General features: G+C 42.6%; 1 protein-coding gene across 3 annotated transcripts in view; it reads right to left on the bottom strand.

Annotated features, from left to right (window-relative positions):
- Nucleotides 1-23,405, bottom strand: part of LOC126412923 (discoidin domain-containing receptor 2-like) — a 911,045-nt gene that overhangs the window by 368,734 nt on the left and 518,906 nt on the right. For all 3 annotated transcript variants that reach the window (XM_050082831.1, XM_050082824.1, XM_050082815.1), the window contains exon 3: nucleotides 7,872-7,977. In XM_050082831.1, coding sequence (XP_049938788.1) covers nucleotides 7,872-7,977 — 106 coding nt within the window. The remainder of the gene's footprint in view (nucleotides 1-7,871; nucleotides 7,978-23,405) is intronic.

Genomic DNA, 23,405 nt, shown 5'->3' on the forward strand with positions numbered 1-23,405 from the left:
TGTGTGTGATGTCCTTAGGTTAGTTAGGTTGAAGTAGTTCTAAGTCTAGGGGACTGATAACCTCAGATGTTATTAAGTCCCATAGTGCTTAGAGCCAAGTAACCGTTTTTCTGACTTTTATGAGTTCCTAACAAGGAGCGAATTGTGTTAATTTAATACCTAATAGTCACAGTTCTCGCGCTTTCGTTTGCGTCCGAAAGTAAACCGGTTTTGTGACATGTTAAAAGTTCCTAATCAGGGGCGAATTATTTGGTTTCACTTGAGTGCTTCAGTAGTCAGGTTTGTGAATCTCTCCGTATTAATCTAATTTATCAAACACAGCTCCTGTGTTTTCGTCAGGGTCTACAGTAGAGTTCCACAGCACGTACCAATAGTCTGTTACCTGGGTAGTTTAGTTTTACATGGCCTTTAGTATGGATAGGGACTGTGATTGTTGTGTGTGGATGTGAGCCGAGTTGGTGAAACTTCGCTCTCAGCTCCAGGCTGTGATGGCTTCGGCTATGTAGTTTGAAGCTGCAGTGGATAGGCACCACTGTTGTGGGCCAGCCATGGGAATCCAACAGACGTCAGCACGTCCGAATCCTCCGATCGATCCTCACTGGTGGCCAGCCCACTTATTGCTCGCACTGAGGTTGACCCCTCATCTGTGGTCGAGTTGGAGGTCGCTCCAGGGCGTGGGAGGCGGCGAAAGACTTCCCAGAGAGCCCGAAAGCCTCCTGGTTAGTCTGACAAATAGGTTCCAGGTGCTGTCTGTGGCTGACACTGTCGCTGAGCCAGATGCTGTCGCCTGTCCTGTCTCAGATGAAACAAGATCCGGGCAATCACGCAGGGTGGGGTTAGTGATAGTTTGGAGCTACAATGTTAGGCGCCTTATGGGTCTCCTTAGGGATATGGTTGCCAAGAAGGGGAAGAAAGCCAATGTGCACTCCGTGTGCATACCGGGTGGAGTCATTCCAGTTGTGAAACGGGTCCTTCTGGATACCATGAAGAACACAGGGTGCAGCCAACAGCAGGTGGTGGCTCACGTCCGTAACAGTGATGTGTGTCACTTTGTATCGGAAGAGATTGTCTCTGGTTTCGAGCGGCTAACAGTCTTGCTCGCGAGATGAAAGCAGAGCTGACCATTTGCAGCATAGTCGACAGGACCGATTGAGGACGTCTTGAACAGAGCCGAATGCAGACTGGTTGCGTTTCGGGTTCCGCTGAATAGGTCAGGAGTCCACTACACGCAGGAGGCGGCTACACGGGTAACAGAGGCTGTGTGGCCTGGACTGGGCGTTTTTTTTTTTTTCTTTTTGTTAGAGGGTCTGAGGGAAATACAAGAAGGGCTTCAGTCACAAAGGGTGCAGGCCGAACACAGGAAGAACGGAGATACAGGAACCATCTGTATAACATTTGCAAATTGTCGTAGCAGTGTTGGGAAAGTACCAGAGCTCCAAGCGCTAAAAGAAAACACTGATGCTCAAATCGTTATAGGCACTGAAAGCTGGCTAATGCCGAAGATAAGTGCAGCCGAAATTTTTGCGAAGAACCAAACGGTGTTCCGAAAGGATAGGCTAAACACAGTTGGCGGCAGAGTATTTGTTGCTGTTAAAAGTAGTTTATCTTGTCGCGAAACTGAAGTAGTTAGTTCCTGTGAGTTAGTACGGGCATCCAGAATAAAATAATAATTGGATCCTTTTACCAACCTCCCAATTCAGATGATACAATTGCTGAAACGTTCAAAGAAAACTTGAGTTTAATATCAGACACGTACCCTACTCATATAATTATAGTTAGTTTACCTCGATATGTAGGCGAAAATACATTTTTAAATACGGAGGTACGCTTGAAACATCACCGGAAATTGTACTAAATACATTCTTCGAAAATTATTTCGACAGTTAGTTCATGAGCCCACGTCGATAGTAAACGGTTGTGGAAACACACTTGACCTCTTAGCAACAAATAATCTTGAGCTAATAACAAGGATCAAAACGGGTACAGGGATTACTGAGAACACAGTTGTCGTATCGAGAATGAATATTGTAACCCCCAAATCCTCCAAAAGTAAAAGAAAAATTTACCTATCCAAAAAAGGCAGATAAAAATTCACTTGACTCCTACCTAAGAGACAATCTCCACTCCTACCAAATTAGCAACGTAAGTGCAGACCAGATGTGGCTTGAATTCAAAGAAATAGTATTGGCAGCAATTGAGAGATTTATACAAAATAAATTAACAAACGATCGAGCTGATCCTCCATAGTACACGAAACTGGTCAGAAAACTGTTGTAGAAACAGCGAAAAAAACCTGCCAAATTTGAACAAACGCAAAATCTCCAAGATTGGCGATCTTCTACAGAAGCTCGAAATTCAGCGTGGGCTTCATTGCGAGATGCTTATAACAGTTTCCACAACGAAACTTTGTCCCGAAGCCTGGCAGAAAATCCAAAGAGATTCTGGTCGTATGTGAAGTATGCTAGCGGCAAGAAACTATCAATGCCTTCTCTGCGCGATAGTAATGGAGATACTAATGAAGACAGTGCTGTCAAAGCAGAGGTACTAAACGCAGCCTTCCAGAATGCCTTCACAAAAGAAGACGAAATACGTATTCCAGAATTAGAATCGAGGACAACTGCCAACATGAGTAACGTGGAAGTAGATATCGTCGGAGTAGTGAAGCAACTTAAATCACTTAACAAAAGCAAGTCTTCTGGTCCAGACTGTATACCAATTAAGTTCCTTTCAGAGTATGCTAATTGAACACTATTAAGGTAAATACATTGTTTGTTCTCTATCAAAAGATTTCATTTGCTAACTATGCCTATCAGTAGTTAGTGCCTGCAGTAGTTCGAGTAACGAAGATTTTTGTGAGGTAAGTGATCCATGAAAGGTATAGGTTAGTCACGGCCATTCTTTTGCAGGGATTATTGAAAGTCAGATTGCGTTGCGCTAAAAATATTGAATGTCAGTTTAGTGATGATCAGAATAAGTAAAGAGAGAAATGTCTGAGTACGTGCAGTTTTGCTCAGCTGTTTGAAAATCAAATAACGTAAAGGGTAAAATCAGATAACGTAAGGAGTTTCGAGCACAGTAATTCATAAATTTTTCTAAGGGGAGGTTTTACGTTGTAAGCGTTTATTCTTCATGACTGAAGCTCGGATTTCGATTTTGATTTTAAACTGGAAGTGAGAAACTTACTTCACTGTTTTTAATGTAAATGTCTTAAGAGCTTAAGATTATGTTCACTTAAATGAGTGTAACTCTTTCAAGTACCACAGAATTTACTTATTTCCTTTGTGATTATGGAAGTTTAAGTAGCTTCATTATTTATGAACCATCTTTTATTTTGTTACTCTTTCTGAAAGAATAGCATCTATTTTGTTTCACTTACTGAAGAACCATATTTTCTTTTGTTTCATTGTGGAGATTATTTCTGTGGAAATTGTGTTTAATAAACTTTTGTTTGTTCCATTTTCCTGGGTTGTTTACTTGTGCCTGCCAGCGGAAGACACATTAAAGTTTATATTAGGATCACATGAGGCGGAATTTGCAGATTCTCACACAATTGTCCAACTTGTACGTCGAAGATGGAATGAAGGACATAAAACAAAATTTTAGAAGAGGGACGAAAGCGGATATCAGTCCTGTCCTTCTGGCTGGATGTAAGTAAGACTGAAAGGAATGGACAGCGTAGTTAGTAAAGAATGTGACTCTTGAATAAACGAATGGTTCAGATGATTCAAATGGCTCTGAGCACTATGGGACTTAACATCTGGGGTCATCAGAAATGCTTAAACCTAAGTAACGTAAGGACATCACACACATCGATGCCCGAGGCAGGATTCGAACCTGCGACCGTAGCGGTCGCACGGTTCCAGATTGTAGCGCCTAGAAGCGCTCGGCCATAACAGCCGGCTGAATAAACGAAGGAAGATGGCTTAGTAGAAAGGTGAAAGACGACTTGTAACATTAAAATTAGGGACTACTTAGTAGTGGAAGAAGTGAAAGAACTCATATATGTACGAAATAAAATTACACAGGTTGGTCGAGGTAAGGAACGTATTAACAGCAGCTTGGAACAGGCGAAGACAACTGTTTTCAATAGCCGAGGTCTCTTGGTATCAAATATAGATGTGAAAATAAGAAAGAAGTTTCTCACAGTGTACGTCCGGAGCCCGGCATTGTCTGGAAGTGAAACGTGGCTATCGGGAATCCCGAGAAGAAGGACCTGGAATCATTTGACGCATTGTGCTAGAGAAGATTGTTAAAAACTGAGTGGATAGACAGTACTAAATATAGGGGTACTCAAAGGAATGGATGGAGTCTCTTACTAAAAGAACAGACAGGCTAGTTGGTGGGAGATCTGTTACGGCATCCAGAGACTTGGCGCTGGAAGGAGCAAAAAAAGGGGAAAATATCTACAAACGGGATTTTGGGATAGTACTTACGTAGACATGAACAGATTATCACAAGACAGCCAGATGTGGAGGACAAAATGAAACCAGTCGAGCGACTGATGACTCATGAAAGAAAAAGGCGAGGATCTTGTTCGTCGGCTCTAAGGCGGCAACCCAGCACCGCTCATTTGGTTTGAGTTCAGGTTTACATGTGTCGTTGGTCTTCGAATACATTTTATCATTTTAATGAGATCAAGCGAGTACAATAGTGTATTTATAACAAGGACTTCAGAACGCTACGACCAACTGGAAAGAAATAGCCCATGATGAGTGACAGGTTTATGTCGTCCACACGTGTTTGATTTCTTATAACAAGAACTAAGAATGGTAACACATTGGGTAGTACACTGGAACTGTATTTTGTAGGAGCGAGATTCAAATTCCCTTCAGGTCAGGATTGTGATTGCAACAAGGCCACTACCGACTTCACTACCAGTCGAATGTCAGATCTTACATCGGTTCGTATTAAAAGCCTCCCAGAATTAAACCAACGACATATTTCCATCCTCGGTTCTATGTGTTACACATATGTTTTTCAGTAAAACTGAACGTCTTGTCCTAATTGAGGACATCATGTTACGCGTAGCTTGAGTGAGCTGACCAGGCATTTTTCCTAAAATTACAGTTCCCGAGGTATCAACAATTTTAACAGAACACTTCCCTGATTCAGCAGAGTTATAGAAATTTTTTTTTTTTTTGGAATTGAATATTTTATTTCCACTTTTAGGTTATCTTAATATTTGTGTTACTTATAAAAACACGATTGTAATTTAGTACTTAGAGGTATCCATCGCTTTATGTAACTTATGTCCATTCGTTCTTGTGTAAGCACGACATGACTCAAGCTTCTTTGATAGGTTTTCAATGAAGCGCATATCACGATTTGGCCGTTCCCGCGCATGGTATCGCTGTGAAATGCACTCGACCTTCCTGTTAGGTTGTTAATTTGGGGGGGGGGGGGGGGCGGAGGTGACGGAAATTGTAGAGGATATCAGTGGAGAGGGATGATGGTTTGGCGCTGGAAAAAGGGGGGAGGGCTGCATTGGATGGGTGGTGTTGTAGCAGGATACACTTGTTGTGATGTTCGCAACACACATGATAAGTTATGTTATTCTATTAATGCAGTTTTGGTTATCGAGCATATTTTCAGTTTTCTGTATGGCTCTCTGTATGAGATACCCTTCCTGGAGAATGAACACGTCTTTTCTTTCGTTATTATGACATAGACTTGTCATGCTCTTCTTTATTCTTCTACTGTGTATTCTGTATAAGAGTGGAGTGGATGTACTCACACTTCAGTGCCCTGATGTGGACTTTGTATCTAATATTAAAGTTCTGGCAGTCATCCCAACATATTCCGAGCTGCAACTATTGCATTCTAATTCTTAGATCCCTCAAATGTTGTACTTATCTTTCTTTTCTGTCAATGCCTTTAGCTTCTATTGAATTGTACCATTTGTTTTGAAGGCTATTTTAATTCACTGTCTTTCGAAGATGTTTCTAACTTTATGTATAAGATAGTTGTGATATGGTACAGTCTGCCAATTTCTGATCAAGTTCTAAGATGGGTTTTCAGGGGTGAGAGTGGATTGTGTGTTGTGCTGGTACACACAAACGGTTTTTATGCTTATTTCTGACTGTATCTTTTTTTAATAGTATTCCATAGTTTTCGTAACATCTTGGTACTATTTTATGCTATAGTGAATATAGCGTTTTGCTTTTCTGATTAGATGGTTTTGCTGAAAATTGTCTTGCAGAGTATGTATACCACATGTATACCACACATCTGACAGTTGATGTTTTAAGAACATGAATATTTGAGTTTCTCGTATATTACTATATCTCTAGCTGTTTGTTACCCGAAAAATTGAAGCAGTGTATGGTGTTGGATTTTGTGGTCGTGAGGTTAAGGTACCGTTAATTTCTTCAGTTTCCATTTCCATCATGGTCTGAATACTTATTCATAAAGCAAACAAACTCTCGTAAGTAGGGCAACGACCACGAGGCTATGAGGTGCCGAAATAATACACTGCCGTTCGGCCGTTCACCAGTGCAACTATTTCGTCGTGAAGTACGCCGGGAGAAGCTGAAGAATTACAACTTTATTCATATTTTAAGACCATACAAACTAATTAACGCGGGAAATCACTTTTACCAAAGATACAATTTTTTAACGAAATCTCGAAATAACTTATGCAGCAATAACGAGAATATTTACTCTTACTAGTAATGTTATTGTAAGCCATTTTAACATACAGTATGTAATGTTTTTTTTTATTATTATTAAGAACAGTGACATGAAACTTACTACATGCAATGCTGAGGACAGACGGTTGTTGCTCTCTCTGGTGTACTTTGACCTTGTGTAAAAAATGTCACAGTCCAAGCATATTCTTTGGCCGTTGGCTGTTCCCATGTTTTTATAGCGACTATATTTATGTCTGTGGAAAAGAGCCGTTTGGCAGCAGCATTTCAGATGCATGAAGTGCTTCAAAATGTGTTGCTACATGCAGCACGTGATGTGAAAGATAACATCTGCAGATTTTCGGCGACTTGTGTGTGTGTGTGTGTGTGTGTGTGTGTGCGTGTGTGTGTGTGTGTGTGTGTGTGTGTGTGTCCCTAAAGAGAAGATTACCATGTACTAAATACTACGCATACATCACAAGCGCAACCGTAGGAAGTGTAACAGTAAATGTAATATGCAAAGTGCAACCATGTTAAGTAAGTATTTTATATTATAGCTTTGTCGATAGTGTTACTGCAGGCATTAGAAAGTGGCCATGGGCCGAAATTGACCAGTAATGCAATGTAATATATGATGCAACAAATTTAATCTTTATAAAGAATTTGATAGCGTACAGCGAATATTTAAAGTAGTTTAGTCATTTAGAAATTACGTCAAGGCTGTGGTCCCACACATAGGCAAATTAACGGTTTACGACGAATAATCAAATCCCAATGTGCATTTTCAACTTCTCGCGGCGTAATGAAAAATACATTAAATTTCGGGCATGCAGCCGCGCAAATAAAATTTCCTCTACCGATATTTCGGCCGCGTATCGTCCGGCCATCTTCAGAGTGTGTCACAAGACTGTGACTCGCTCTGAAGATGGCCGGACGATACGCGGCCGAAATATCGGTAGAGGAAATTTTATTTGCGCGGCTGCATGCCCGAAATTTAATGGATTAATCAAGTCCCAAGTCATTCGTTGTCAGTACACGACAAATGAAGAATTGTGCACAAGTGGTGAGGAAGCTTTTCGAAACATAATTTGTGAGAGTCTTCCCAAGATGCCAAGCAGGGCATGGACATCCACAGATTTATGCATAAGGTACTATGGTGTACACAGAGATCCCCTGGACCTGGTTGCAGGGTCTCATGGGATGTCAGGTGTTGCGTACAGTGGTCCGGCGCGTGCGGAGTCTTACCTTGCGTTCCTGGCGCCCACGAGGCTGGAATCGTGTGATGAGCTAGCCGTTATATCAGCGTCCGAGATCCGACCAGACTCCATTCCAAGAGGTTCTGCGCACCGCTCTGAAACACAACACCAGTGTCGTACTCACAGGACTGAAATGCAGCATTACAAGTAAAATTTAACTGTTTCAAGCAAGGATTAATCCATAGTTGGCAGTATCATGTCACGTGTAACGGACAGCGCACTTCGCCTGTGTTATAAGCCCCCATTACTCTTTGACGTAAAACTAAAGAGTTTTTTTTATGTGGTTGTGAAGATATGTAACGAGGACAGCTGTAGCTTGGTGCGGAATGTGGTGAGGACGATCTAGATCTTGACGGTAACATCAACAGTACTTTGTCTCAAAATGAGGTAAATGGCACAAAGTTCTGCGAAAACTGGGCTATTTTGAACAAAATTACTCCATACGACAGCTGCAATATTTTAGCACTGAACACGAAATTATTTGGCTGCCATCTGTCATTGGCGTTGTAAAATTATGGAAGCGTCTTTTTTTCTGGCCGAAATACACAACCGATAATTTTGCCGCCTGTTGAAGGAAAAAAAAAAGATGAGATGCACATACTCGTAAGTTTTCGGTTTAATTGTCGCGCTGAAGTAAAAAGAGTGGAGAAAGTTTCTCCTTTCTTCCTTACATACAGTGTTCAGATAAATCATGAAACCAAGCAACGAGAGGCCTCTGTGGCTTTAATTCTGGCGTGTGAAGAAACAGGCTCTAGAAAAGAAGACTATACTGACTGTTCACGTTGAACCTCTCACGTTTAAGACTGAAAAGAGTGTATCTTCCCTTCAAGTTGGCTTTAAGCCAATTAGTAAGACGACTAGCTGGATTGATTTTGAAATCGGGTTTAACCTTTACTCTGGTGAACTACACTGAACTTACTGAGACTTGTGTTCTGTTAGTTACTCAGAGTTTGCGAGGAATGCTTTGTCGCTAACAAGGCTAATATTGACGGGAGGTAGGCAAACATACAACTACCAATGATAGAGACAGAGAGATGTCTACTACCTCCTGGAGCTAACGCAGTACTCCGAAGTTTGCTTCCGATCTGGCACTTTGACATTTCCGCGATCAACGCATTCCCTCTCAACAAGATAACAAGCTGCATTTTACACGACCGCAGCAGCAACAACTGTAAAACTAAGGACGTGGTTCACACAAATGCTACACTAGCTACTTAATGAAGCATTCGTCACTGCAGACGTACAATGGTTCAATAGTAACTTTTCAGGCCGCAAACGTAGAAAACGTGTAAGATCCTGTACTTATGTCGTAATTTCCGTTACGCTGTAGAACGGACGTTCATGTTTTGAATAAGAAAACTGCGATCCAATGGCAGGATGTGGGTATGGCGAATGCCCAGTGAACGTCATCTGCCAGCGTGAGCAGTGCCAACAGTAAAATTCGGAGGCGGTGGTGTTATGGAGTGGTCATGTTTTTCATGGAGGGGGCTTGCATCCCTTTCTGTGTTGCGTGGTACTATCACAGCACAGGCCTACACTGATGTTTTAAGCACCTTCTTGCTTCCCAATGTTGAAGAGCAATTCGGGGATGGCGATTGTATCTTTCAACACGACCGAGCATCAGTTCATAATGCACGACCTGAGGCGGAGTGGTTACATGACAATAACATCCCTGTAATGGTCTGAGCTGCACAGAGTCCTGACCTGAATCCTATAGAACACCTTTGGGATGGTTTGGAACGCCGATTTCGTGCCAGGCCTCACCGACCGACATCGACACCTCTCCTCCGTGCAGCACTCCGTGAAGAATGGGCTGCCATTCCCTAAGACCTGACTGAAAGTATGCCTGCGAGAGTGGAAGTTGTCATCAAGGCTAAGGGTGGGCCAATACCATATTGAATTCCAGAATTACCGATGGAGGGCGCCACGAACTTGTAAGTCATTTTCAGCCAGGTGTCCGGATACTTTTGATCACATAGTGTACGCCTGCATCGGAAATTCGTGTTTTCTGGAAATTTGGAATAAGTTCCTGTGGGACAGCTAAAGTCATCGGTCCCTAGGCTTACACGCTACTTAATCTACCTTAAACTAGCTTATACTAACAACAACACACACATCATGCCCCAGGGAGGACTCGAACCTTCGACGGGGGTAGCCGCGTGAACCATAGCAAGGCGCCTTAAACTGCACGGCTACCCCGCGCGGCCTCGTGTTTTCTGTGTTACTGTGCTCTTATGGCGATGTTACAGTTTCACAAAATCACTAACGTCATTACATTATCAGTTCCTATTTTACTACAGTATGTTGACACTATGTCCTGTATTAGAATGAAGCAAATGTCATTAGAAGAGCGAAAAGTCAGTCAATTAAATCGAGATATTCGCAGAAAGATATTTGCCTTTAACACGAACCCATATCGGCAAAAAGTCGACTCAACAGATCAAAACTATCCGTATGTAATTCATCCTGCCGGATGGTAAGGTAACAGCTGAGCTACTGAAGTTCACATCTAGCACATTCACACACGGAAATCCTAATGTCTTAAAAGGGGTATTGATATTTGTTCACTATCAAATGGTTCAAATGGCTCTGAGCACTATAGGATTTAACACCTGAGGTCATCAGTCGCCTAGAACTTAGAACAACTTAAACATAACTAACCTAAGGACATCACACACATCCATGCCCGAGGCAGGATTCGAACCTGCGACCGTAGCAGTCCCGCGGTTCCAGACTGAAGCGCATAGAACCGCTCGGTCACACCGGCCGGCTGTTCACTATCAGCTTCCCTTATAACTTGGATATACGCAAGGCAGTCGCTCTTACTATGTTTCTCAGACAGCGCGCAATGGCATCTGCGACAGTGTGCGTTTGCAGGAACACCTCTGCGTCGACCGCTACTCACGTATGCTGGTCGCAGAGACAGTCCGCATCGTGTAATCGTGAAATCCACAGCCGAGAAATCATCATGGCAAGAATGACGAAAATTTATCACTATTGAGGAAATTGATTTTATAACATCTTTACTGCGATAGAGAAAGATTTTTTTTTTGGATTGATTTGATGAAAACTCCATAATAAAGTAATAATTCATTTTCTTTGCTTTAATTGCGTGCGAACTGCTGCCTACACACCTTTATAACAATTTAGTTTCCAACGCAGAGAGCAGTCCACACTTCATAATTAAGTAACATTACCGACAATTCAGAAAGATTAACTCAATTTACGGAACCTTTGAAATCTACGATGAGTATGTATATTTTGTAATATCATTTCTATGCAATTCTTGATTATAACAAAGAATAATTTTGTAAAGTGACTTTTCTAAAATTGCAAATACACCTTTTAAAAGAAATGGGATAATCGTAATTTACCACGTCATCATCCATTTCCGAATCTTTGTCATTCACTAGATAAAGTTTCAAAACTGCAATTTAAATTGCAGACACAATACACGGGTTCATTGCACACCGACTTCATCTGTAGTTAGTTTGCCACTTAGTAAATGAGGCGCGCCTTTTTAATAGCCTTCAGTAGCGGCAGCAGCAGTTTTCAGAGACCAGTTGTCAGAACGTTATTCATTGCCACAGATGCCACAGAAAAAGTTACATTTCAGATTTCAAGGGACTTCTTTTCATTCGACCAGAAATCATTTAAGGTTTTGTCAAATTTCGCGCCAGAGACGTAAAGAAGTATGAAACAGAGTGCTACGATTTTTAAAGGGAACTTAGGTATAATCTGGTTTTCTTTTATAGGCGACTCAGTGCACTGTCCTGGAAATTATACAGTCAGATTATCTTCTGGTTCGATTCATTGTTTGCAACAGATCCAGATTCTCAAGCAACCTTTCAGACAGTCCAAGAAAAGCAACTGCCAATGCAAAAATCAATAAATAGAAACTATCAGTAAAAATAACAATTTTTTTAAAAGACATTTTCAGCCTGAATCGAAATGAATCAGTAAACAGCGTGTAGGGATTATTTTGGACACTAGCACAGCTTCCATAAGTTCGCAGTTCGTTTCGGTGCGCACTGACGTACCCTCTCGTTGTTAATATTGAACAGACATTTTCCTTTAACTTCACATGTACCAACATACCATACGCTTTCTGTAAGGCGGCGTGGATAGCTATATTTTCTTCTGTGGGAAGTGGAAGATGCATACAATAATGAAATAGCTACATCAAATTATAAGGTTTGGTTTAAAGCTGTTCTTCTCCACTGTTTTTTTGTTTGTGCATGTTTATAAGCTCTACATACTTCGTAGGCTATTTGAAAAACCAGTAACGTTGTTAGCGTCTTCCTACTTGGTTCTTACCTTGTCCTGTAGATACTTTTCTCATTAAATTTCCATGTCGTAGTATGTTTCAACCCAATTATCTAGTAATGTTTCCAGTGTAACTCAGGTATATAATGATGCTCATATTTGTTTCAATGCACTCGTAACTTCCTTTGTCCAACCACCACATTTCTGCCGTTTGTCTGTAGCAACACATTTTGGAAGTTTCACTAGATTTCCATTTCGGAATTTGAAAACGTCCAAATCCCATTTCTTGAAGCAAAATATGCCAGAGAAAAGTATTCATTTGATTTTTACTGATGCTTACTCAACCTTAGGAGCTTCCTCCGATTATTGAAGATTGGTTAATAATGCCCAAAATTTTCTTTTTTACTGATACCATCAGGTTTTCCATGCTCGTTTAGGCACACGCTGGGCTGGTCCCCCAATTTCCACCTCAGAAAAATACAATACACAAACAGGTGAAATATTTATTTTATTTCAATTTATTGGGTGTCAGTCCGTGCACACTCAGAGATCTCAGAAATGGAAAGACAATACGACAGTGTAGTAAAGACGATATCCTAGTCAGTTACGACAATACGAACGTGAGGATGTCACAACACCCAGTCCCTGAGCGGAGAAAATCCCCGACCCAGCCAGGAATCGAACCCAGACCCCTTCGGTTAGCAATATGGGGCGCTGAACCCGCAGCTACCGAGCCGGTCAACGGTTTGAATGCGATCATACACACAGACTGAAGTTTAGACAATTCACAGACAGGTGGCGCACCCTTCCTTCCCTTGGGTCACTGAGGACTGCGGTGACAGCAAGGGAACCTGGCCGCAAAGTTAATTGAAATAAATTTGATTGAACTTGATTACAGCGGGTTCCACACTAAACGGGAATAACGCTAAATAGAAGAAGAAGAAGAAGAAGAAGGAAAAGTGGATATCATCAGAATATTACGCAATTCAAAATAAGTAAATTCTTGCACAGCATCAAATAATCATCTCCTTCAGGAAATTATTAACTGGTATTCAGATTTTGCAAGTGTACGAGTTTTCGATACTAATTTTTTCTTGTATTAACTTCATGCCGACGATTAAATCTTTAATTTATTCTTCAAATTCTGCAAGAGAAAATGCAATATGCATCTTTTTTCTTGAAGAGTGTGGACCGTTCCCGTTTCTCCTGAGCTTATTTTCTTCTGGTGTGGAACGTTTCCAGTGTAGGTATTGAAGTAGCGTCAATGGAAGAAAGCATCCCTATCGAACATCTTTCTTGGTTGTTCATGTTGTTCACATTTCGCTATTAACAAATGTTCTTTACAGATTCCTGACAGACTCATCATCATCATCATCATCGTCATCGGGCGAGGTGGCGCTGTGGCTACCACACTGAGCACACATTCAGGAGGAAGACGGTTCAATTCCCCATTGGGCCATCCAGATTTAGGTTTTCCTTGATTTCCCTCAACCGCTTAGAATAATTACCTGGATGGTTCTTTTGAAAGGTCACAGCTGATTTTCTTCCCCACCCTTCCCCAACTCGAGCTTGTGTTCTGTCCCTAGTGACCTCGTTGTCTGTGGGGTGTTAAAATCTGCTATTCCTTCTTCCCTACCATCACCATCACTGTCATCATCATTAGCAGCAGCAGCAGAAATCATTCCTGGTTTGTTCCGACCTCGAAAGTTTTAGTTCAATCGTCTTTTATCCAGTAGCTCGGATCCTAATTTTCTGCTTATGTTACAGTAATATCTTTGATTATCTCTATTTTAGCATGTATAATTTTTATATTAAGGTTTTCCCAAACATTACGCTCTGAGTTCGTCCAATATGCCACTCAAAAATATAGATTGACGGATTATGGTCATAGCACTAACGTTTAAACAGTATGAAGCAACCACTTAGGGTAGTGTTACGCCAAAGAAAGATAAACTGGGCTAATGTAAAAAAGAAATTAATGTTTCCTCCTGGCAGCGCTGAGGCACCACCAAGATAGTCTTGGGCACCATGTCACAACCAGAATTACAAACAAGAAAGCATTGTAAGAAAATGAAACACCTACAGCCGTTCTTATGTTGTCATTTATTGTGTAGCTACCAGTTTCGGCTCTTCAGGTCTGTATGCATAAACAGTGACAACAGCGTTACCAACTTACCAACCGTGCAACACAAAGACAGATTAACAACAGAATGAGAAGACTCTACAAGTGAACTGACAGTAATGATTTGGTAGAACGAACAGATACATCCATTGTCACATACCTAAAGTATATCATAACGAATTTCCACTCATTCCATCGCACAAATATACTATTTATTAATAACTTCATTAAAGAGATATTCCATGACTTTTATTGGCCAGTCGGACGATACATTATCAGCACAACCCTGAAGTAACCTACTGAACGACAAGATAACTGTAGAAAATGATAAATGTATGAAAGAGACTACAACCTCAGAAACAACTAGGCGAAGAAACATGATCTATGTGTTGTGTCAAAGTATAAAAAGCTGAGGTGTAAACCGTTGAGGGGCACGCTTGTGTTATATATATAAAATGAATGTACAAGACGTGACAGAGGACCAAATATAGAACACCGCCTATAACATATGCAGAACATATAAAAAAACCCCACAAGAACTGTTCAGGGTGAACAACATTCATGTGCGAATGCATCCATATATCTTGTACTGCCAAGAAACAGTAACACACAAGGACATCAACTAGCCTGCGATGATGCAGTACACCATAAAGGATGACTCAAGAGTATCTGTTCAAGAAGTATCACAAAAGCTTTCTGACTAGCAAACCACTCAATAAGTACTCATATGTATCAAAAGCAAGTGAACAAAAAAAATTGTGTTCTGTACCAGTACACACCTTGGGTCTACCACCACATTTAAATCAAAAGCCATTACATCCATGCAATAAAAATTTCAAAAGAAACATGCCGGCTACACATATAACTGAAAAGAGAAACCACCTTATCAATTTGCCAAGTAGGAGGCTACACAGCAAGCCAGTAATTAAATCATAAGTCGCGCTACGTTGCATATCCTTGCAGCAACGCCATCAAACGGAAACTTTTCGGTCGCCTCTTAGATGTGGAGGCATAATCCAATGTCCCATTCGCCAATGGTGCGTGGGAAAAACTACTGTCGATTAAAGACCGTATGAGCTGTAATTTATGATTTTCTCCTTGTGGTCATTTCGCGAGACGTATATGGGAGGAAGTAGTATCTTGCCCACCTCAGCTTCGAAAGTTCGCTCTCCCTATACCAACATTAAACCACTCCGTGATGCTCAACTTAGCCCTGGTAACGTCTGCCAATGAACTTTGTATAACATCTCCATAACGCTCTCGCGCCTACTAAAAGATCCCGCAACAAAGCGTGCCAGTCTTCGTTCGATTTTATCTCTCTCCCCCATTAATCCAAGCCCCACATTAATGAGCAATACTCAACAATCGGTCGAACAGATGTTTTGTAAGCCACTTCTTTCGAGACTGAATTACAGTTGCTTAAGATTCTTCATGTATATCTCAGCCTGCCATCTATTTTTTAGTTTTACTAGGTCATTGCACTTTAAGTCACTCCGAACGGTTACTCCCAGGAACTTAACTGTTTAATTTTAAATTTATCAATGTTACATGGATGGTGTTTGAGGTCTGCGACTGTATTATAGGATTATGTGGAATAATTTATACTGCTGCAGTAAATACTAAAAAGTGACTGCAGCAGTATAAATTATTCCACATAAACTTTACTGTTGTTGCTGTTTCCAGTACTTTTCGGCAACTCATCTGCGTAGTCGAGAAGTATGGATTTCTTCACCTGTTTATGCACAATACGTTACATTTATTTGCGTTCAGGATCAAGTGACAAACGCTGCTCCAGTCGCGGATCTTATGCATGTTTCCGTGCATTTCGGTACAGAATTCAGGCGATGCTACTTTGTTATCAACAACAGTATCATCTCAGAACAGTCTCACTGAGCCTCTGATGTTACCCACTAGAATGTTTGTGTACACTGTAATCACTAAATCTCCTGTAGCACTCTCTTGGGATACTCCAGAAATTAACATTACATTGGTGATTTCTTGCTGCTAAAAAAACTTGTTAGTTTTGTCTGATACGAGGTAATAAATCTTTGTCCGCAAGCTCGTACAGGGCTGCTTCGAGGTACGTTTTTCACACAAGCGACTTACCATTTGGCGTCCCCTCCACCTCACATCCCCCTATTCTCTTGTATACTCTTACTTGTCGGCCGGAGTGACCGTGCGGTTCTAGGCGCTACAGTCTGGAACCGGGAGACCGCTGCGGTCGCAGGTTCGAATCCTGCCTCGGGCATGGATGTGTGTGATGTCCTTCGGTTAGTTAGGTTTAATTAGTTCTAAGTTCTAGGCGACTGATGACCTCAGAAGTTAAGTCGCATAGTGCTCAGAGCCAAATTCTTACTTCGTGTCAGTTTTCACTGCCAGTAGTGATACTACAGACTTGCATTTGGGCGTCGCTATCACCTTGGCCCCGCGCCCCAAGCGACGGCTTGTGTCACTTGTGACTTCATTAGGCCCTGAGCTCATATAATGAAACTCTACAAAATATTCAATTTATCTCATCCTTACGCGTTATTGCATTTGTCATTGTCAAAGGAACAGATCACTTTTTATAAGAAGACAAAAACACGTCTCCGGCTGCAGTGTGATCTTTATTTAAACGACGGCCCGTCCCACGCCCATTTCGGCGCATCGTTAGGTACCATAAACTGTGTCTATGAGATTATTTTACGCTGTCCTAAAGCCATTCCCCGTCCTTCACGTCGATGAGAAATTAAAACCCGCTAGAAGCGTTTGTCAAATTGATAAAAACGGGAGTGTACCGTATCCTCAGCTGTAGACTGTGCGGCCACGACCATAAGGAACACTGAACCTCAGGACAGAATAAAATAATGTTGCAGAAACAGTTTATATTACCTGAGGATGAGTCTAAATTGACGTCAAACCGGTCGTGGTTTTCATAAAACATTTTTTATAACCAGAGCGGCGTCTTTTGCCTTCTTACAAAAATGGCGACATTTGGCTGCAGTTACCCGCAATTCAAAATTGTATGAACAAATCACTGTTGATCCGGACTACGATCAGTATTTTGTGGTCAAGACGAGAGTTACATGCAAGTGCGCTACTTAACAGGCACGTCTCATAAAGCTTTATGGCATACTTATCCGTGATCTCGTATTTTGTACTATGTTCAAAAATGTTCAAATGTCAGTGAAATCTTATGGGACTTCACTGCTAAGGGAATCAGTCCCTAAGCTTACACACTACTTAACCTAAAGTATCCTAAGGACAAACACACACGCCCATGCCCGAGGGAGGACTCGAACCTCCGCCGGGACCAGCCGCACAGTCCACGACTGCAGCGCCTTAGACCGCTCGGCTAATAACGCGCGGCATTTTGTACCATATAACGTCATGAGGTGGGAGATATGATACTGCGAGAAGACTCTAACAGAGCACTGAAAGACCTAAGTCGGAAGAAGGGCCCGGGGTTAGACGAGATTCTGTTAGAACTACTGATAGCCTTGGGAGAGCCAGCCACGACAAAACTCTTCGATATGGCGAGCAAGATGTATAAGACCGAAATAACCCCAGATTCCAAGAAGAATATAATAATTCCAGTTCCAAAGAAAGCAGGCGTTGACAGGTGTGAATATTACCGAACGAACAGTTTAATAAATCATGGTTGCAAAATACCAACACGATTCTTTACAAAAGAATGGAAAAATTAATTGAAACCAACCTCCGGGAAGATGAGTGTGGATTTTGGAGAAATGGAGGAACACGAGAGACAATGTTAATCCTACGACTCCTCTTAGAAGATAGGTTAAGGAAAGGCAAATCTACGTTCACAGCATTCGTAGGCAAAGAGAAATCTTTTGACAACATTGACTGGAATACTCTCTTTGAAATTCTCAGGGCAGCGGGGATAAAAATGGTTCAAATGGCTCTGAGCACTATGGGACTTAACATTTTTTAACATCTGAGGTCATCAGTCTCGTAGAACGTAGAACTACTTAAACCTAACTAACCTAAGGACATCACACACATCCATTCCCGAGGCAGGATTCGAACCTGCGACCGTAGCAGTCACGCGGTTCCAGACTGAAGCGTCTAGAACCGCTCGGCCACACCGGCCGGCTGGCTATTTTCAATTTGTACAGAAACCAGATGGCATTGTACGAGTCGATGGGTATGAGAAGGAGTCAGTGGTTGAGAAAGGAGTGAGGCAGAGTTGTAGCCTATCAGCGATATCATTCAATCTGTACTTCGAACAACCAGCAAAGGAAACCAAGGAAAAATTTGCAGTAGGAAAGTTCAGAGAAAAGAAATGTAAACTTTGATATTTGCCGATGATATTGCAATTCTGTCAGAGACGGCAAAGGACTTGGAAGAGCAGTTGAACGGAATGGAAAGTGTCTTGAAAGGAGCATATAAGATGAACACAAAAATGTAAAGCGAGGATAATGGAATGTAGTCAAATTAAATCAGGTGAAGCAGAGGGAAATACACTACGGATGTTTATTAGCTGACGGCGTGGAACCACCTTCCGGAAGTCAAGAAATAATGTTGAGTGTAGCGTTGCACAGGAGAATTCGGAAGTAACGATACAGTCAATTACAACACTGACGGAAGGTACGTGAAAAATGCGCGGGTCAGCAATGAAGATACAGCTTGCGCGTGGTGGACTGGCGACTGGGTACTGCGGCAGGGCACGCGCAGGCACGCCGCGGACACAAAGGGCAGCCTCGCATTCCGCGGCCGACATCAAAGCGCGAGGCGCGGGCGTCAGGCAGGCGCCGGGCGTCGCGACGCCCCCGTTGCACCGGCGGGCAGCGCGGCGCCGCTCCGCGCCAGGCCCCATGCATTTTGCAGTGCCGCGGGCTGCCTTCCTAAAGGGGAACAGGCGCGGCCCGCGACGGATGCAGCTGCAGCGACGTTGCATAGGGCAGTCGGCTACTAGCGTTCAACTGGGAGGTGCCAATAGCTGCAGACGAAAGCAGTAGTCGCCTATAGAGTTGCGACAACGCTGAGACATTGCCGTAGAGGTGTACACGAATTCGCATTATGTGGTTGATTGAGGCTGACGTGCGAAGCAGCCGCACCAAGCCCTATGAAGCTATCAGGGGTCTCCTCTCACCGACTTGACTATAATTTGATCAACACCCTATCTCTTCTCTTGCCGTCGTTTCTGAGCCGCAGCCCAAGCGGAGCTTTTTTTCTTTTTTGATTCATCAGTCTTGTGACTAGTTTGATGCAGCCCGCCACGAATTCCTCTCCTGTGCCAACCTCTTCATCTTAGAGTAGCACTTGCAACCTACGTCCTCAATTATTTGCAGGATACATTCCAGTCTCTGTCTTCCTTTACAGTTTTTACCCTCTACAGTACGTGGAATTTATTCCCTGATGTCTTAAGAGATATCCTACCAACCTGTCCCTGTTTTGACAGTGTTTTCCAAATATTTCTTTCCTCGTAGATTTTGCGGAGAACCCGCTCATTGCGTACCTCATCAGTCCACCTGTTTTTCAAATTTCATCTGCAGGACCACATCTCAAATGCTTCGATTCTCTTCAGTTCCGGTTTTCCCATAGTTCATGTTTCACTACCATACAAAGCTGTGCTTCAAACGTACATTCTCAGAAATTTATTCAGAAATTAAGGCCTATGTTTCATACTAGTAGACTTCTCTTGGCAAGGAACCCGTTTTTTCCAGTGCTAGTCTGAGTATTATGTCCTCGTTGCTAAGTCCATCATGGGTTGTTTTGCTGCCCAGGTAGCAGAATTTCTTACCTTCGTCATATCACTGATATCCTTACATCTCGAATTTTATTTCCAATCTTAAACTTTTCTTTTATTTCCGTCATTGTTTCTTCGAATTATAGATTGAACAGTAGGGGCGTAAGACTACATCCCTGTCTTACATCCTTTTTAATCCGAGCACTTCTTTCTTGGATTACCACCCATATTGTTTCCTCTTGGCTGTTGTATATAGGGTTATTCTTCCCACCATGTACAAACTATAAGGATTGATCGATAAAAGGATATGGAATAAAAGGTCTAATGAATTTATATCTGCAAATGCTTGGTTTCCATGCTAGAGACCACTTATTCAATCATACTTTGTTACAGACAGTGCGGTCTAATACGCGCTGTACCATGCAGCCACAGTTACAGTATGCGTAGTTTCCTCCTAGAGGGTGGCACTGTTCCTCATACGTCTTGCCCTAGCGTCCTTTCCTGCCGTAGCAAATGGTAATGTTGTGTCCGATTCACTACTCTCGTCCACTCACGTAGTAGTGTATGTAATACAGCGTTGTACACAATGGTTTCGTATTCGAATAGAGAGCCTGCCGACATGGTGTTTACTTACGGAAAGGCAAATGACAACGGGCGCCGGGCATTAAGGTTGTCTCAGGAGACCTGTCCCCACCGACAACCACTACAGCATTCAATGTCAGCAACAGCGTTTCCCCGTTGATCTGAGACAGGGTCGTTTCAGCAAGCAGGAAGTCATGAAGGACGTTCCCGAAATGTCCGGACATGAGACTTGAAGGAAAATGTGATTAACACTCTGGAAGGCGACAGCCTTTCTAGTACTAGACAGTTGGCCCGCCAGTACAGCGTAAGCCAGACGATCTGTGGAATATTCTCCATGATGTGATTCTTGAGTTTCTCCCGGCGTATTTGCCCGTTGGACACCCGTGGATATTTTGATTCTCCATGATAATTGCTGCGCGCCGGCCGGAGTGGCCGAGCGATTCTAGACGCTACAGTCTGGAAGCGCGCGACCGCAGGTTCGAATCCTGCCTCGGGCATGGATGTGTGTGATGTCCTTAGGTTAGTTAGGTTTAAGTAGTTCTTAAGTTGTAGGGGACTGATGACCTCAGAAGTTAAGTCCCATAGTGCTCAGAGCCATTTGAACCATTTGATAATTGATGCTACACTTATCACCTACAGCGTTTGCTGGACTTACTAGCGACAGACCTTCCTCATCGGGAGCAGTTCTGTCACTGGTTTCTTCATGAGACAACCATGATTCTGGGATTTGCGTCATTCATCCTATTCAGGGATGAGGCCACCTTTACGCGGAGTGGTATCTTCAACTTTCATAACAGTCATCTGTGGGATAGTATGCAGAACCCTTGTGGTATGGTGACAGCGAATAAACAACATCGGTGCAGCCGGAATGTGTGAGCCGGGATAATTGAAGACCGCATTTTTGGACCAGTCTTCCTTCCTCGTCGCCTAACACGCCGGAACGATCGGCGTTTCTTGTGGGTGACTTTGCCTGCCCTGCTGGAAGAAGTGCCATTGACGATTCGAAGGGTTATATGGCTGCTACATGACGATGCTCCAGCCCACTTTGCTGTTAACGTCCGGACGCACCCAATCGCGCCTTCCCTGATCGATGGATCGGAAGAGGGGATCAGATGCATGGCCTGTTCGTACATCGGATCTCAACCCTTGCCATTTTTGGTTATGGGCCATCTCAAAAGTATCGTGTATGCAGAGCTCATTCCAGATGTGGAGACACTGGAGCGGCATATGGATACCATTTTCAACACATACTGTAACTGTGGCTGCATGGTACAGAGCATATTAGACCGCAGTCTCTGTAACAGTGTATGATGAATAAATGGTCTCTAGCATGGAAACTATATATTTCCGGACATTAGTTCATTAGACCTCTTTTGTTCTGTGTCCTCTCACAGATCAATCCCTAGAGTTTATACACGGTGGAAAATATCACCCTGCATATTGTATATTACCCCTCTTTCGGTGCAAGATGTTCGAAATAGGGAAAGGCGGATAGTACTCGTATATAATACGTACAATAACCAAGAGGGAACAATAAGAGTGGGCGACCACGAACGACGTGCTCTGATTAAAAAGGGTATAAGACACGAATATAGTCTTTCGTACGAACTGTTACGTCTATATGTCGAAGAAACAATGACGAAAATATAAGAAAGGTTCAAGAGTGGGAATAAAGCTCTAGGTGAAAGGATGTCACTGACGAGATTCGCTGAAGACATTGCTGTCGTTAGTGAAAATGAAGAATAAATATAGAATCTATTGAATGGAATGAACTCTGTAATGAGCACAGAATATAGAGTGAGAGTAAATCGAAGAAAGACAAAAGTAATGAGCAGTGGCAGAAGTGAGAACAGCGTAGAACTGAGCCTCGGAATTGGGGATCACGAGTTAGACGACTCGCACTGACGAAAAGGGCTTTCCTGGCCAAGAGAAGTCTGCATCAAACATAGGATTTAATTTGGGGAATACATTTCTGAGAATGTACTTTGACGCACAGTACTGTATAGTAGTGAAACATGGACTGTGGGAAAACCGTAACAGATGAGAATCGACGCATTTTGGATGTGGTGCTACAGACGAATGTCGAAACTCAAGTGAACAGATAAGGTAAGGAATGAGAGGATGTTCCGCAGAATCGGCCAGGAAAGGGATATACGCAAAACATCGACAAGAAGAAGGGACTGGATGATAGGACATCTCAAAAAATGGCTCTGAGCACTATGGGACTTAACTTCTAAGGTCATCAGTCCCCTAGAACTTAGAACTACTTAAACATAACTAACATAAGGACATCACACACATCCATGCCCGATGCAGGATTCGAACCTGCGACCGTAGCGGTCGCGCGGTTCCAGACTGTAGCGCCTTTAACCGCTTGGCCACCACGGCCGGCGATAGGACATCTGTTAAGACGTATGGGAGTAACTTCCGTGGTGCTAGAGGGAGCTATAGAGGGTAGAAACTATAGGGGAAGACAGAGATCGGAAGACAGTGAACAAATAATTGAGGATCTTGGTTGCAATTACTATTTTGGTATTTAAAAGGTTAGCACAGGAGAGGGATTCTTGGTGGGCCGCATCAAACGAGTCAGAAGACTGATGTAAGGATCTCCCAAAGAAATTTTTAAAGTAGCTCAAGGGTTTTCTGGGTCACACATCCCGCCTCATAACGCTGATACCACGGGAATATTGTGCGCCGTGCGAGACACTGCTCTCCTTAGACCTCTTGCGATAAATTTGTGAAGCATGTCCCCTTCGCGCCAAGCCCTTTGTACTGATCTGGAGGAATCAGTCGTGCTTCTCAATGCGTAAACAGCTGTCCAGAAATAAGGAAATTGCTGCGAAGCCGTTAACTTCGCTTGT

This window comes from Schistocerca serialis, chromosome 1 (genome assembly GCF_023864345.2).
Source record: "Schistocerca serialis cubense isolate TAMUIC-IGC-003099 chromosome 1, iqSchSeri2.2, whole genome shotgun sequence".
Classification (NCBI taxonomy): domain Eukaryota; kingdom Metazoa; phylum Arthropoda; class Insecta; order Orthoptera; family Acrididae; genus Schistocerca; species Schistocerca serialis.